This window comes from Cibotium barometz, chromosome 46 (genome assembly GCF_041138505.1).
Source record: "Cibotium barometz isolate CiBa-2024 chromosome 46, ASM4113850v1, whole genome shotgun sequence".
NCBI lineage: Eukaryota > Viridiplantae > Streptophyta > Polypodiopsida > Cyatheales > Cibotiaceae > Cibotium > Cibotium barometz.
In genome coordinates, this window is record NC_141091.1 from 35,151,201 (window position 1) to 35,168,546 (window position 17,346).

The 17,346-nt window shown below is 51.7% G+C and overlaps 1 protein-coding gene across 4 annotated transcripts in view; it reads right to left on the minus strand.

Moving 5' to 3' along the window:
* LOC147612165 (uncharacterized) overlaps positions 1-17,346 on the minus strand; it is a 38,327-nt gene that overhangs the window by 19,546 nt on the left and 1,435 nt on the right. For 3 of the 4 annotated variants that reach the window (XM_086784043.1, XM_086784040.1, XM_086784041.1), the window contains one exon: positions 13,533-13,611. In XM_086784043.1, coding sequence (XP_086640169.1) covers positions 13,533-13,604 — 72 coding nt within the window. In that variant the 5' untranslated portion in view covers positions 13,605-13,611. Of the gene's footprint in view, positions 1-13,532; positions 13,612-13,785; positions 13,849-17,346 lie in introns of all 4 variants that reach the window. The other variant, XM_086784042.1, reaches the window with a different exon arrangement.

Below are 17,346 nucleotides of genomic sequence, written 5' to 3' on the forward strand. Positions count from 1 at the left end.
CAGCAGCCCCGACCAGGCATAGCAACCAGCCGACTGTGCATTTAAGGCATTAAATGCCATTTTCAGCCAGTCGTGAGCAGTCCTACAGGCCGACAACCTCTTTAGGCAGCCGACCAACACCCACAGGCCATATAAAAAAGCAAGAGTAATTCACTCCCAAATCCTCAGTCAAAAAATCAGAGATTATCATCAGCATTCAAGCATGTATGCTTAGGCTTGTGCCTGTGCATACTAACAGCCATACTTGTGCTCTCAGTCCAAGGCAAAGAAGCTCATTCTCTTCAAGAGTTTACAGCACACCTTCCCTCAATCTCGGGCCAGTGTATTACTCTCGAAGATAGCTTCACAATTGCCTAAATCTTATGCACAGTTCTGCCCAGCGTTTGGTCGCTTTGTCCTTGCGTTTGGCAGTCAGTCAGTCACTCGGTTTGTCCACTGAGTCTTGTGGACACAGTTCAGCTTGTTTACAGTTCACCAAAAGAAGAAATAAGGCAAATACTCGGGGGCCCTTCAGTGGGTAATTCGGGACCCCATCTGGTGTCGACTCTACTATATCTATTTTCAGTTTCATGTATGTTGTTTTAAAGGATTGCTAAACTCACTAAACCCAGGTTTAAAGAAAAGGCCCTATTGTTTCACACGGTCCTAGCTCAGCACATGTTACATTGGTATTAGAGCTTGGGACGTGATTCAACCAGGCAACCTAGGGTGAGGGCATCCGTTGGATAGTAAAGCTGAGATCGGGAAAAACCACTCGCCCATCAAGCTCCGAAGACATAAGAACCGGTCGAAGAAACGCTTCCCGAAAAAGAAGACGAAGACACCCAGAAGCTAAAGGAGCAGATACAGCAACTCCAGATTCAACTCGAAAGAGTGCAGATGGAAAAAAAACTGGCAGAATTACAGGCAACCTTGGCCCAACAGGAGACACCTAAAGAACAAAGTTCCTCAATGGAACAATGGTGTCGTTGGATGATTGAAAAGGAAGAGCAAGACTGTCCGAACAGCTGGTAGAGAAAGCCAAACGCAAGGCCAAAGAGGAGCGATTACGGGCGGAGCTCGAAGTGAAAGCGTACAACAAGCAGCAGGCTCAAGAAGGCTTGCGGGAACAGTTCCAACAGACGCTTCGGACTCTGGTAACTTCTTTCCACCTTGCTAATCCTCCACAACCCCAACCATAGACTCGACAACAGTTATCCGTGCCTCACCGAACTTCAGTAAGTACAACGGCAAGTGCGACCGTTCCGTTGTGACTCAGTTTATTCACCAGTTTGTTGCCCACTTTCCTCTTTCAAAGATCACAAAAACTCAAGACAAAGTCCATCTGGTGGCTCCACACCTCACGGGTGATGCAGTCACTTGGTGGCAACGTTGGTCCCATTTGCATACAGATCCCTACACTGGCTTAGCAAACTATGATTGGGACACTTTTGTGTCAGATTTGAAGACCGGGTTTCTACCTCCGCAGTACATGACAAATCTAGAAGATGAGTTCTACAAACTCACCCAGAATGGTTCCCCTATGCTCACTTACTCCAACAAGGTGATCAGATCAGCTCAACAGTTGGGGAAGTCTGAGGAGGAGACGCTCAAGTAGTTCATTCAGGGATTGGATCCAAACATTCGGTTCCCCATTCGAAATTTTGAACCTCAAACATATAACAGGGCTTTGACTCTTGCACAGGATCATGAGATGATGCTCAATGGAGGCAAGTCCAAGACCGCTTCAGTCACCCCCAAACCTCAGGAGCAGACCTAGACCAACCAACAGAACCAAGCATCTAACCAACAGTCAAGTAAGGGGACTCCCAACAACAACAACAACAACAACAAGGATCAAAAGAAGCAGGGCTAGATTAGCTCTGGGAAGGAGCGACAAGATGGACCTAAGAAGACCCCTGAAGAAAAGATTAGAGGGCCTTATGGGAGGATTCCTGCAATCAGATGAGAAGGAATGGTACTTCAAAGAGAACCGTTGTTTTTTCTAGCACCACACAGGACATGCCAAGAAAGATTGTACCAAATGGCAAGCGGAAAAGAGCAAACAACCAACCTCTACAGTGGCTACCACCACAGCTGTACCACCCCCTGTGGCATATTATAGCAAAAAGTTAAATGATGCAGAAAAAAATTATTATGTATATGACAAAGAGTTGCTGGGGGTTATCACAGCCTTGAAGCAGTGGAAACCTTTTCTTTATGGAAGGGAATTTACTGTGAAGACAAATCACCAGGCCTTGAAGTGGTTGCAAACTATGCCAAGTGCCCAGTGGAGTGATAGACAGCACCAGTGGAGTCAGTTGTTCCAACAATTTGGAGGAATGACTGAGTATGTACTGGGTAAGAACAACCCCGTAGAGCAAACGCTCTGAGTCACGAAGGTCGTATTCAAGCAGTCCAAGAGGTACAAGGAAAAGATTTAGACAGTATGAAGACACAGTATGTAGATTGTCCAGAATTTGGAACTCCTTATAGTGTGGCCCTTTATTCAGAACCGGCTCATCACACCATTCAGGATGGTTGGCTTTTTTACAAGGGTCGACTATGTGTTCTCTGGGAGAAAAGACCGGCACTCCTCCATGATACCCATGACTCACTTGTTGGTGGTCATCACGAGATCAACAGAACATTGGAGAAGTTAGAAAGATTGTTTTATTGGCCGAAGATGCGCAGGGATGTGTACAACTATGTTTCTCAGTGTCCCATATGTCAAAAAGTGAAAGTACCTCATACCAAACAGGCAGGGTTGCTTTAGCCATTGCTCGTTCCTGACGGCCCATTTCACGACATTTCGATGGATCTTGTTGGACCCCTTCCCGCATCTACTGGATCTCAGAATACTCAGTGTATGGCTATGGTTGACAGGTTCAGTAAATTTTGTATGCTTATACCATGCAAACAAATGGCCACAATAGAAGATATAGCCCGGCTCTTTCTCCAACATTGGTACCCAGTTTGTGGTTTGCCACGGACCATTACTTCAGATCGGGACCCAAAGAACTGTCGATTTGCTCCTGCGAGCTCCGCCTCATCCCCCTCCCGTCTACCTCCCCCCTGCTTCTCGCCGTCGCGCGCCCCCCTCCCCCCCCCGCCATCTCCTCCGCCTCTCTCCCCCGCCTCCTTCCTCGCTTCCTCCCCCGCCATCTCTCCCCCCCCGCCTTCTCCTCCCCCGCCTCCTTCCTCGCTTCCTCCCCCGCCATCTCTCCCCCCCGCCTCCTTCCTCGCTTCCTCCCCCGCCTTCTCTCCCCCCCGCCTCCTTCCTCGCTTCCTCCCCCGCCTTCTCTCCCCCGCCATCTCTTCCCCCCCGCCTTCTCCTCCGCTTCGCGGCTCTTCCCCCCGCCTTCTCCCTCACCTCCCCCTCCGTCTCACCCCTCCTCCCACCGCTAGCTCCCCCCCCTCAGCTCCCCCCTCCCCCCGCCCCCCGGGCTCCGCCCCCGCTATCCTCTCTCCTTCCGCCTCTCCGTTTCCTCGTAGGGCTGTGTCCCTCCCGTTGGTGACCCCGGTCTCTGGCCTTTTCCCTCTAGAGGACTCCATGGAAGCCGCTCCGACTACCCCCGCCGATTCCGGTCTCCGTCTGGAGTTCACAGATGCAGATCATCAGTTGTTTGTTTCCACAGTATCCGCTCTTGAGGCCGCCTCCTTGGTCTGCAAGATAGTGGGTAACCGTCCGATGCGGAGAGAGCTTCGCGACCTTCTGCAAGGCAGCCTCGTTGGCGTGCCTGCCAAGATCGTCAGCGTCGATTTTTTGGGACGTGGCTACTACCAGGTGGATTTCGAGTCCCCCCAGGCAGCTCAAACGGTGCTGGCTCGAAGCCCCATTGCCCTCCGCTCATCCCGGGCGTTCCTGGCGCGATGGACTCACGGTTTCGACCCCGCTTCTGACCCGCTAGCAGGCGCGACAGGTTTCCCCATCACTATCTGCTTTCCTGGACTCCGCAGGGAGTACTTGCCCCTCTTGTCATCCATTGGCAAGGCGTTCGGGCAGGTGGTGGAGACGCCTCAGACAGCGGCTTCAGTGATAGCTCGGGCAGCAGGACTCCCGGCCATTCGTGTTGTGGTTCCGTCACCGGAGTCCCTCCCGAAGACAATCCTCCTTCCTTGTCTTTCTGGAGGACATCTGATACAGCGCGTGGAGTATTCGGGCCTCCCCGGCCAGTGCTACATCTGTCGGGAGATGGGCCACCTCGCACGCGCCTGTCCCCGCAAGGGGGTTCATCCTTCACGCTCTGCCGCCTCAAGACCCCCTTCAGGAGGCCCGTGGGGTGGCCATCCACCTCAGAGACCGGACATCCCTGGCTCGTCTCAGCAGGCGCCATCATCTGACGAGCAGGCCCCGGCGGAGGATGCCGCGCAGACCCAGGAGGCTGGCGGATGGCAGGAGGTTCGCCGGTGGAAACGCCTGGCCCGCAGGGACCGTCGCAGACAACAGCAGGCAGCACAGGCTGGCAGACAGGCGACTCCGGCTGGCGTCCAGGCACCTACCCGCACTTATGCTCCAGTCAAGGATAGGCGGCCAGCAGGTCCCACCCCGATGGACGAGGATTCAGTCTCAGTGCCCGTTGCGGCCGCCGGTGGAGCCCCCCACGTGGAGACCCCGCTCCCACCTCCCCCCTCGGGGAGCCCCGCCCCCTCCATGGAGCAGATTCCTGAGGATCCCGGGCTGCACTCTGCGACCCCCGGCCCCTCTTCACCTCACTCGGAGAGCACTCCTTCCACCCCCCCCTCTCCCCCCCAGCCCCCCCCCCTCCCGCCCCCCCCCTCGGCCCCCCCTGACACCTCTCCTCTGGCAGATGCCTCTCCATCCTCTCCTCGCTCTCCCCCCTCCTCTCCGCGAGCCACCATCCCTCCCTCGGCCTCTCCAGGATACTCCTCCAGACCACCCACTGCCCCGGGGCAGCGCAGCTGGGTAGGCCAGAGTTCAGTTCAGCGGCTGTTCCACCGCCACTCCGGGCCGGTGGAGATGGCGATCCTAGCTTCGCCCGCCACAGAGTTCTCTCCAGCCTCCCCCGAGGCCCCCGCGAGTGATGGGGCTCCCAGTGGATTACGGTTTTTTCAGGTGTCTCCAGCTGGATGCTGGCCCGATCGAGACACTGGTCGCGCCCTTGCGAGTTTGCGTGGTGTGCCATCCCTCTCGTTCTCCTTCAGTGGTGAGCAGCATGGTGGCCTTCTCCTTTCCTCTCAGTGTTGCCCCAGACACAGCATGGGATTGCAACTCTGTAGAGGAAGTTTTGCGTGATCAGATACTGGAGTTTTCTCACCACTTCAGTGACTTGGGGCTCACGGACCTATTGCGGACCCGATTACACTCAGCCCGCATGGGCTTGTTTGGTATAGGAGATTGGCGGGTGGATCCGGTCCACACCTCAGTTGAGGCGGTGCTACTGATTCTCCTCCACGCCGCCCCGAGGATGCAGCCTACCTTTAGATACATATATGCAGAGGATTGGTCTCACGCCTATGCCCTGGACAGGGCGAAGGTGGAGTGGGGCTGGACACAGAGACAGGTCACCCTCTTTTTGGAGAGACTCCGCACCCGGACAGACAGTGACTATTCTCCCTCCAAGCCGGCGCCCAAGACTCACAGAGTGGAGGGCAGCTCATCCGAGCCGGCTGAGAGGGGTGAGCCAGTGGTGGCGGCTGCTTCACCTGCCATAGCTCATCCATGAGGATCCTCTCATGGAACATCCAGGGTCTTGGTAGACCTCGCTGCTACATTGGTCGGGGCAGACTTCGCCAGGAGATCCAGAGGGCTCTCGTTGGAGGACCCATAGATATCCTTTTCATCCAGGAGCACCACCTCTCTACCAGGCGTACCCGTACCTGCGGGAAGATCTTGCCAGGCAGGAGTCACACTTTTTGGTCACCGGCATATGGCTCCCAGGGGAACCAGGGTGGAGTATGCATCTCAGTCAGCGAGCAGCTTCTATCCGAGGTTGTGGATTCTGGCACTCTGGTCCAGGGTCGAGCGCAGTGGATCATCCTTCGGGTTGGCGAAGACCGCATTGGCTTCCTCAACTTCTACGCCCCTAATGGGGCGACCGGGAGAGCTGAGTTCTGGAGCACCATTAGGCAGTCCCTCCCCATGGCAGACCATTGGTGCCTAGGGGGGGATTGCAACATGCTGGAGGATGCAGAGGACAGGATGGGAGGAGACCATTCATGGGCCGGAGCTCGCTGCCTAGGAGGAACTAGTGCTGCAGGTGAGAGGCTAGGATCCGTGGACTCTCTCGGAGTTTGGCAGGTTGCAGGGGAGTTTATCTTTCTCGCGCTCGGATAGACGGGCCACAGGAGTTAACCTTTCCCGCATCGACAGGTTTTACATTGATGAGTGGGCTTGCGATAGAGGTGGCACTGTGGGTATACTTGCAGGCTCCTCGTTTTCAGACCACTTTCCAGTGCTTCTCCAGATCGAGGACCCTACGAGAGGAGAGCGAGGCCAGAGCGTCCGGATTCCAGATTGTCTCATAGAGGAGCCCGAGATTGCGACCAGAGTTGAGCAGGTCTGGCAGGAGCTTCAGTTCAGGAGAGGATCGGCAGCCAGCGATCTTGACAGGGGTTTGCAGGAGATCAGTAGGATGCTCAGACAGGCTGCCCTGGACCGTCTGGAGGCTTTCAGAGAGCAGGAGAGGAGCCTGCGGAGGAGTCTAGCTTCCCTTCAGAGACTTCAGGAGAGGGATCCTACGAGCCCTTGGATTTCAGAGCAGATGGAGTCAGCTCGCACAGAGATCAGATCCATCGAGGAGAGGAGGGTGGAGTTCCGATTCCATGCTCGGGCTTCTTTTTGGACATAGGCTGGAGACAGAGTGACTCGAGATTTCTTTGAGGCGACAGGGCCTCGCTTCAGACGAGAGGGTCTCGGGCGTCTTCGGCAGGCTGATGGCCAAGTAGTGGTGGATCCCCCCAGAGTTCGGGCGATCGCCACAGATTTTTACAGGGATCTGCTCTCTGCTGGGCCAGCAGATGACAGGGTGAGAGAGGCTCGGGAGGCAGTCTGGAGCTTCACGAGACCGGTTGTGCCGGCCCATTTGCAGCACTCCCTTCTCTCCCCCTTCTCGGATACGAAACTGGAGGCAGCTCTTCAGGCACTTCCTCGGGGCAAACGCCCAGGAGAGGACGGTCTCTCAGTGGCTTTCTTTCAGAGGTACTGGGGTCTCTTGCATAGGGGTTTCAGATTGGCATTCCAGGAGATCATGGAGTCGGGAGACATGCCGGACAGCATGGCAGAGGGGTTGATTCACTTGATCCCCAAAGAGGGAGGAGATAGACTGGAGATTAGACAGTGGAGACCGATCACCTTGCTAGGCACGGCCTACAAGGTCCTAGCTAAGGCGATCAACAGGCGGCTTCAGCCTCACCTTCCGGACATCATCCACTCCATGCAGACAGGCTTCATCCAGGATAGGAGCATCCTGGATAACATCTTCTCTTTCTGGGAGGCTACGGCTTTGGCTAGATTTCGGCAGGAGGATCTGGCAGTGCTCCTTCTCGACTTCGAGAAGGCATATGATCGGGTGGACTGGGCCTTCTTGGAAGGCACTATGAAGAGGATGGGCTTCCCCCCTCAGTGGATCCGTGGGGTCTCTGCACTCTACACATCGGCTCATAGCCAGGTGCTGATACAGGGCGTGCACGGAGAGAGGTTCCAGCTCTCGCGCTCGGTGCGGCAGGGGTGCCCCTTGGCGCCCTTTCTTTTTCTTTTTGTGGCGGAGGCCATGAGCACTTTCTTGACGGCACAGGATAAAGGTTTGCGGGGCCTCCAGCTCCCCATCCGCACCTCGGAGGAGCTCCTAGACTCGGAGTTTGCGGATGACACTACTGTCTATCTTCAGGGAGGGGAGGAGAACCTCCGCCGCTTCGCCTCAGCCATGGACAGGTTTTGCAGAGCTTCGGGCGCTTTGATCAACTGGCACAAGTCGTGTGGGTTGTGGGTCAGTTCTGTGCCCCCCCCGACTTGGAGGCCAGTTGATGGGTTTCAGTGGCTGCCCCCCGACACTACAGTGCGCTATTTGGGATGCTATGTGGGCATTGACATATCTCCGGAGCAGCAGATAGCCCCCCTTCTTCTGAGCATTCGGAAGAAGCTTCTGTATTGGAGTACCGCTCGTTTATCTCTGGCTGGCCGAGTGGTTGTGGCCAACCAAGTTCTGCTTGCTACCATGTGGTACATCACTTCTTGCTGGGCCTTCTCTCGAGCGTGCATTGGCCAGGTGCAGAGGCTCATCAGGAACTTTCTTTGGTCCGGTGGCGACGGGCGGCCCGCCAGGGCCAAGGTGGCATGGGCTGTGATCACTCAGCCGAGGGAGAGAGGCGGCCTGGGCATAGTTGATCCTATTTGTCAGAGCCGAGCTTTGCTTGGCAAGTTGGTGGTTCATGGCCTCCTACCAGGTGCTGAGCCGTGGAAGGAGTTTCTTGTTTCCAGGATTCTCAGCTGCGCTCCTTCTCTTAGCGGCCCCTGGCCGCCCAGCATCAGGTGGATCTTTACAGAGCAGCGATCCAGAGGAGTGGGCCTTGGCTTCGAGGAGCATTTTGCAACTAGCCTTCTGAGGGCCTGGGAGCATCTGAGGCCGTCACTCTTCCAGACTCCCCCGAGCACCGATGAGGAGCGCCTGAGGCAGCCATTGATCTGGAACCCCTTGATCCGACTTCCCAGTGGTCATATGGTGGGATCGCGATCTCACGTGTCGTGGGGCCCGTTGAGCTCCGGCCCAGCCCAGTCCCTAGACGACTGGATATGTTTTCAGCAGCTGCCTCTAGAGGTTCAGGAGAGGAGACTCAGTGGGATGAGGGGCAGAGAGTTGATGAGGCAGGACATTGAGGCAGCCATCCCCCGGGAGTGGCGGACTCCAGTACAGGACCCTCCACCTCCACAGTGAATGGGCGTCTTTACTCGGCATGAGATCCTTCTAGCGGTCTGCGGCTCAGCAGAGAGAGTCGCCCCACTCACCTTCGAGGTGGGAGAGGGAGGCCAGCTTCAGAGGACCCGACTAGATTTGGATGAGTTCCAGGGTTGTATCTTTCAGAGGGTGCGGGTGGTCGGCTTTCATCAGAGACAGTGGCATGTAGACCCCTCACCGGCCTCGATAGGGGAGGACTATTCTTGGAGATTATGGGCTTGGGACAGCAGGCCTCTTATTCGCCTTCAGTGGGATCCGGCTTTGGCGAGATCCCTACTCGGCCCCTACTAGCCCAGGCACCCCCTTTTTTCAGTACACAGCGAGGCTGGGGCGGTGGATCCAGAGGCACAGGATAGCGGGCACCCCGGCGGCGGCCGAGCATTGGCGGCCAGGGGCTCTCCCCTGCCTTCCTTAGGGACTTCTGGCAGCGCCTTTGGGCCAGCTTCCGGCCCCGGAAGGTGACGCTTTTTCTCTGGCTTACAGCGCATAGAGGACTGGCTGTGGGGGCTTGGCTAGCTTTTGGCAGACACCCAGCGTCCTGCCCTCGGTGCGGCCATGCACAAGAGTCGCAGCGGCACTGCTTATGGGATTGCCCACAGGCACAGCAGGTCTGGCAGCGCGCTCTCAGGATGGTTTTTACAGGCTCGCCAGGTGAGATGATGGTGACGTGGGGTGCGGTGGCTTGGGCCACGGACAGCGGCCCGGCCCTTGGATACGAGGACGTCCCTGGCAGTGTGACCATCCAGGTCTCTGACAGGGCGATGGCGGCGGTTCCGACGCCAGACTTCTCTTCGGCAGTCTCCCAGGAGGGGGATGGGCACAGATGGGAGATGATCAGCAGCATGACGGCTTGGCACATATGGAGAGCCCGATGCAGGGAGGTCATAGACCGCCAGGCGACTCCACCGGCGGAGGTCATACAGGCCCTCTGGGTGGACATCATTCACACCTTGAGAGGACACTGGGGGAAACTTCAGGGCGACTCGGATCGCATGAGAGGTCGCCGCAAGGCGTTCCTCCGCACTTGGCAGCCTGGCCCTTTCCTCATCGCGAGGGGCGAGGATGTCACGTGGCACTACAGGCCTCCAGTTTGGCTCTTCTCACCTCCCGCATGTACTACTAGGTAGCCCCCCCCAGAGAGCGGCCAGCCACGGGGGTGGAGCTCCGGTGTTCACTGTGTTTATTATCCCTCCTTGTGAGGTGAGCTTTGTAGCCTTATGGCGTTTTCTCATTAACTAATAGAAGGATCTTTTTTCCCCAAAAAAAAAAAAAAAAAAAAGATAGGGACCCAAAGTTTACATATCACTTCTAGCGAGCTCTGTTCGACAACTTTGGTACCAAATTGCAATTGTCCAGTGCATTCCATCCTCGTACCGATGGCCAAACCGAGATTTACAATCAGTTGGCTTTTGATGTACTTAAAGCGTACTGGCATGATCGATAGCCAAAGTGGGCGCTTCATCTCCTACTGGTACAGACAATTCTCAATCACACTCACTCATCCAGTGTTGGTAGAACTCCGTACGAGGCAACCTTTGGTCAAAGATTTTCATCTATTATCACGAGGATCATCTCTCCTTCCTTGGAAGCCAACAAGACAACAAAAACTTTTTCAGCCACCATTGAGTTTGTCAAAGAGCGTCTTACCAAAGCTCACGAGGCTTACACCAGACAGGCAAACAAGTCACACAGAGACATCAATTTCAAACAAGGTGAATGGGTTTATTTAAGGATCATGAAGCAAAGACTCAGGCAAGTGGGCAAGCGCTGTCCAAAGTTGTCATTCAGAAGTTTTGGTCCTTTTCCCAACATAAAGAAGAGAAGCGACGTCACAATGCAACTCAGATGCCCAGACAGTTGGACGATGCACAATGTCTTTCACGTCTCTTGGTTAAAGCCTTATGTTGGACCTTCATTGCAGAATGTTCCAAAAGACCAGCTACCAAAAATGGTTGATGAAGCAAAAGTGATAGAGCCTAGAGCCTGAGCAAATCCTTCTACATCGCTGGAAGCATGGTTCTGGACGACGTCTTTGCCAATTTTACAACAAGTTCAAAGATCAAGGGACCCATGAAGCCATGTGATGCAACTATATGCCTATCATGTAACTAATGCTACAGTTGACCTCTACATGCTCTTGAATGATGAATACTTGCTGAATTCTCCGCAGTGGGTTAAGAGAACTGACTTGACACTCCTAAGGCTGGGAGACTTAACCTGCGTAGCTCGTGCTTGACATGCCCCGGACTGGGCTCACAAAGGGGTCACAAGGGGTCATGGCTGCAATCCCTAGCATTGGTTGCCCTGTGTGCAACCTGTAAGGTGCTGAAAACGCACAGAAGATATTCTCTTTGGTGCTCATCTCTGGCCACCAATCTACAGCAGCCCGGAAGGAGATTAACGTTAAGCATTAGGTCATCTACAGGTATGGCAGATTCATCCCTCCATTTGGTATGCGTGTTTGCCTCTATCTCTTGAGGTAATTGCATGTACGGTTCAGTTCATTTCTAGGACAGCTTGCTGTCGTGTTTGTACTGATTCATTACTCGGCAACAATCCAAGCAAATACTCTCTTCAAAGAGGGGGCCCTTCGGTGGATCTTTGGGACACCATTTGCTGTACCATGCAACACTCTATATCTCTCTACTTTTTTCCTCTTTCCCATTCTTGCAAAGATAATGCACTGGCTCCTCTATTGTATTCACAAGTAAAAGTACCCGATCTGTGAGTCTTACCATGACGTTCTTGAGGCTGTCAAAGATTGTCTGGGCAAAGCGCAAGAAACCTATACTAGGCGAGCAAATAAGCACCGCAAAGACGTCAAGTTTTTTGAAGGGGATATGGTATATCTTTGGATCATGAAGCATCGGTTGAAGAAAGTGGGCAAGCCATGCCCAAAGTTGTCGTTTTAAAGCTTTGTACCCTTCTATTCTGAAGAAAATTAATGGAGTCTCCATGAAGCTCGGCCTTCCGCCTGGATGGACCATGCATAACGTGTTTCATGTTAGTTGGCTTATACCTTTTGCAAGACCATGTCCTTCAGAGCTTCCCAATGAGCCCGACCTGGAGGTGATTGATAAGGCAAAGGTAACAGATTGTCCTCCATCGCTTCAAACATGACTCCAGCCATTGGAAGTGACAACACCTCACGCATGAACCTGTTTGGCTTGACGAAGACTTCTTCACCAACTATCCACAGCATTACTGACTACCTACTAGGAGGCAATGCAGATCCCGTCAACAAGCTGAGCAAGCATGCATCCCACACTTGGATGCCACATGGACATAACTGTATAGGATAGGACAGGTGCAAGCCAGAGGCTGGTCAACAACTTACAAGTATTTTGTGAGTCCTTGATGAGTAACTAGTGAACCACCAAGGGTGAGTCAGTCATGTCATGTATGTTGCGCACCATTGGGTCATGCGTCAAGCACCGTCGTTGTAACACCCATTGAAAGGACATGATGTACATGGAGACTAGGACACTCCTTAGACTCTTGTTGGGTGTCCTAGGTAATCAGAGTCTTCAGCCGTCCCGTAGGCATTATTCGTTAGCCAAGTATGAACTCTATGTCCCAGATACTAGCATTGTCTAGGGGGATTTGAAGGGGAAAAGTGGGATCTTGGAGGCTTGGGATTGTGGACAGATTTGGAGGGGCCTAATGTGCTTTTTGGGGCCATGGACACGTCCCATGAAAATGCAAAGAGGTGGTCCTTTTTCAAGTCAGTTTGTCCCCCACGTGCTCTTCTCCAAGTATGCCCGCTCCAATGCATCCCCAGGGCAGTATATAGGCATGGGCTGCCCCACCTTGTGTTCTTTGCAATCGCTACCGTGGTCATGCTTATGGGAGTGCAGAGGGGAGGATAGAGGATCTGGGTATCTATAGCCCAGCTCTTGGGCAGATTGAGGAGTGATCCTATCTATATCACTTAGGGTGCTATTGCATGGTTGACTTACAACTTCTTTTTGAGGGCAAGGGAGCAGATCCTGTTATACTTTTCCATAAGGTCATAGCTCAAAGATGTTTGCTTCAGGATATCCCCTAGTCACGATACAGACGCTGAGTATTGACACCACCTGAGAGATTATCGCTAGTATCACGGCATGGTATATCTCGCAGGCCAGATGCTTAGAGGCCTTCGAGGGTATTCAGGTTTATGACACCCAGTGTATTTGCAGTATATGGAGTGACATCGTTCACACTCTTTTGGCCACCTGGGCCCGCATACAGGGATCTTCTAGAGCTGCACACACAAAGCGCAAAACTGATTTATGACAGTGGGACCATGGTATTTTCTTCTCCTCTACTTCTACAGGGCTTTTATGGCAGCATAGTGCCCCCGATTGGTTGAGATCTCCCTACCTTTTGGTTTGAGATCTCCCTTTGTATGATTTTATTTTACTTAATAGAAGTCTCCTTTCTGAAAAAAAAGAACATGGTTAGCAAAAGGAAAACGCATCGAGCACGAGTTCCTTCACTTGAATTTTGATAAAGCTACTATGTGCACTGATTTGCTACACAATGTTCTTGATGTTCAAATGGCTATCTTCTCTTGTGAGAATGCGAGAAACAAAACAACAGACAAACATGGCAGCTTTAATGTTGTGATTGATTCTCAAGGAGATAATAACCAACCTCTGATGACCCAATAGGTGTCAAAAGAGCCTCCAGAGCCTTAATGTCGTTCCAAGCCATTCCCTCCCCCATTAATGCTCTTTAAAAACAACAACAAAAACACAGGGTTTTTTCAGTGCTAAAATCTGATAGAGCAAATTAATTCAAATGCAAGATGGCAAAGTAAAACTGATGAAAATGACTTCATTATACTGATAGAGATTCAGATTTGATGTGATATTCTCTTTTTTGTATCACTAAACAAACTACCTACCCAATGCAGCTTGCCCTTCACAGGATATAGTTGAGGATGTGGGTTGCTTATGCAGCATACATTCTGATTGTCAACATGGCACCAATCCAACAATTGAGGTTCATCGTTCATGTTTGAGCTCTTGTTAATTGCTGGAATCAGTGTATAGTTTTAATATTCACGGTATAGTCAGTGTGTTATATTTGTGGTTGATTGTCATGTGCATACATGTGGACATGCTAATCCCAGGGCTAATCTCTGAAAGGCAGCAGATAAACAGAAGACTGAGCAGGGCACAGGAGGATCCCAGAAGGCATCCTATGGATGCAAGAACTGGTCGACAGGGTACTGGAAGTACTACACGGCTCGTCGATAGCAAGAATAATATTTTGTGTATTTTTCTGCTCGCTGACAGCAATCGGCCAGCATAAGTTGGTGTCCCATGCCTATATACAGGCTCAGCCAAGAACTCTTTGGATCATCTAGTCCCCTTTTGGGATAGGTCATAGAATAGGTTTTGTAGCTACCTTTTGGGCATGCATAGTGCTGTCAAGACTTGTACCTTTTTGTACATATATGAATATACTGAAAATATAGCTATCTCTCTCTCTTCTCTCCATCTCTTCTTTGCATTTTGCATCTATGTGTTCCTATGAAAGGTGTTTAGGGCTGAAAGAAGACATAGAGCTTCCGCGCATGTAACATTGGTATCAAAGCTTCAGGCTGATTCTGAGATGCCGATGTGTCACCGACAGTCCCTCCCTAACTGCATCGCGCATGGATGAAACCATCGCCCATGTCTTGATCTTTTGGTGGTGTGGTGACCAGGCAACATTGTATCAGCATAAGACTAAGGCTAAGCATTGATGGTGTCCCAAATCAAGGTGCACAATCCAAGGAGAGTAACACGAGACATGGAAGAAGTTCCCCGGAGGTTGGTTGGTGGTGCTTCACAAGACCCAAGGAGAATGGTAGCCCTCTGAGTTGGATGCCACTTAGGGTATACTAGGAAAGGCTTTCAGGAAAACAGTTCCAAGGGATGATGATCATCAAAGGGGTGGAGTGATGCCAGACTCAATACTTAGGAAAAGAAGACCACAGAAAGTGTTCAGGGACAGGGCATGAAGGGCTAGGGGACAAGTGGAGCAGATCCGCAAATCTACACCAGACTTTGGAGTGGAATCAAAGACCTAAGGCAAGGTTTTCAGTGAAAAGGTTGCCAAGAAGGGAAGGATGATAGGTATGGGAGACCATATGTGGAGACAGGGGATGATGACAATCATCTAGGGTTAGAAGTTGGAATCCCATCATCAAGTTTAGCAGAAGGGGATGTCATGTGCATGCACATGGACATGCTAATCCCTGAAGGGCAGCAGAGAAACAGACCATTTAGGGCATGAGCAGGACACAAGAGGACACCAAAACGGATCCCCATGGATCCGGACCAAGTCGGCCAGGTGTGCAAGGCATTTTGGGCTAATCAGCAACTATAATGGATTTTATGTCCATTGGAGCTGGCCGACAGCAGTCAGCCAGCATGAGCGGGTGTCCAAAAGCCTATATAAGGCTCAGCCAAGAAATCTTTTCATTCATCGAACTTCTCACTGGAGGGCAGGTCTAGAATAGGACCCTTGAGGTCTAGACCAGGTTTTTGGGGATAAGATCCACCCAAATGGCAAGAATGGTTTTTGCGAGGGTGTGATCACAACGTCAATGGCCTCGTTGCAGAGTGCCCTCCAAATGTGCCAAGCCACCATGCTGCTGCTAAGCTCCCAACGCTGGCGGGTGCTAGACTTGGGAGTCCAAGGAGTAACTCAGGTGCAATCACCCCCACGTGACCATGCGGGCAGTGCTCGGATCTGTTGTGAAAAGCCAAAGAACACACCATCATATATGCTGGGCCTTTGGGAAATCCCAAAGGCAACGTCACTGGCTTTCCTCAGGGCCACCACAGGCTGCAGCTGGCTGAAATCGCCAGCCATGTGCTCAGTGTGAGGATCTTGTGTGCCAAGAGCCAGAGAAAAAGTGACTCTTTCCAGGGCCTAAAACTGCTCCAGATGCACTGCCAGAAATCCTCTATATGGTGCATGTAGTCCCTGTGCCTGCCAATGGGGAAAGGGCTGCCCAGGGTACCATCAACTGCTTACAGAAGGATCCATCTGCTGCCCAGTCAGACAGAGTAACTCGAAGAAGGGTTCATCATGGTCGTCAGAGGGAGCAGCAGGGTCACATCACCGAATCGGGCAGAGTACTTGAAGAAGGGTACATCATGGTTGGCACAGGAAGTGGTCACGCCACTGCCACTCACGGAAGTGCCACTAAACATGTACAAGGGGTCTAGTCTCCTAAACCCACATGTGCCGGGATTTGACGCTCATGACCTCAAGAGGGGGAGGATCAATGGACCACTTCCTGCCCTGTGATCCCACAACTCGGACCCACTGTGGAGGAGTGGGAAGATCATCTCCCAGGCATTGCCAGTTATCACCTTAAAAACAAAGTTTCAGATTAGATTTTCTATCGAATCATGTACAATTCAGCAGCGGATTCTCTCACTCTTGCATTCATCAGCAAAACAGGCAAAGGGAGGGATACTAAATCATTCTCTTATAACTGCAAACAAAATCTAATGACCAGGATTATCTCGATCTTGTGTCTAAATAAACATCCTGCTGCTCGAGAATCTACTCTACTCTATTTACCTAACTGATATACATACATACATGCATGTATGTATGTATCAGTTAGGTATATAGACATTATAAAATAATATAAAACTTGAGGTGGGCAGGTAGACAACGGAACAAACACAAAAAAGGCCCTGTCCAAACAACTTGAGACTTGATTGGACAATTCCACTAGGAGAAAAAAGCAATTCAGATTACAACATGTAGATAGGGTAATTCGAATACTGGCAACATTAAAAAGGTGTCTGCCAGTACATTCTATCATCAAGATGGGTTATAGCTTGCAGCTTGCATGTATGAGAACTCTTACAAGAGAGCTTGCAGAGGCCACTCCTCTTGAAGAAGAGTATTATTTGTCAGAGTCCTTTGTAGGGACTTTATACAAGATAATTGTGCTCTAGATCAAAATCAATAAATAGTTCCATATGGTCTTTCTATTCAGAAAATGCTACAAGATCAAACAAAAAAAAAAAAGAGCAATTGTAAACACAAAACTGCTTCAGGTTCTCAGCTACGTATAAACACAAACAAAGATGGAAAGAAAGCATTCCATAAGCGTCTAGGTATGGTTGTTAAAGGTAGTGTGATGAATGGTGTACTTTATCTAGGGTTAGGGTTTCTGTGGACAGCTGAGTGTATGGTCAGGACTTCCATAAGGCTTGGGGGCAAGGACCTTGACAGGTTTATACTTACTCTTTCTACATATATTTTTTCATCGCTACACTTTCAGAGTTAGGGTTTGTGCTTTCATAAGGGTTAGAGTTTCTGAGATAAGTGTGAGGCATGTGCAACTCGATGTGAGTGCATGTTTTTTTAGGGTTTTGGGTGTAGGGAGTGTGCACCTTGGATAGGAACAAGGAGTGTTGGGGAGTTGAGGAGGTTGGCGATGCGCCTC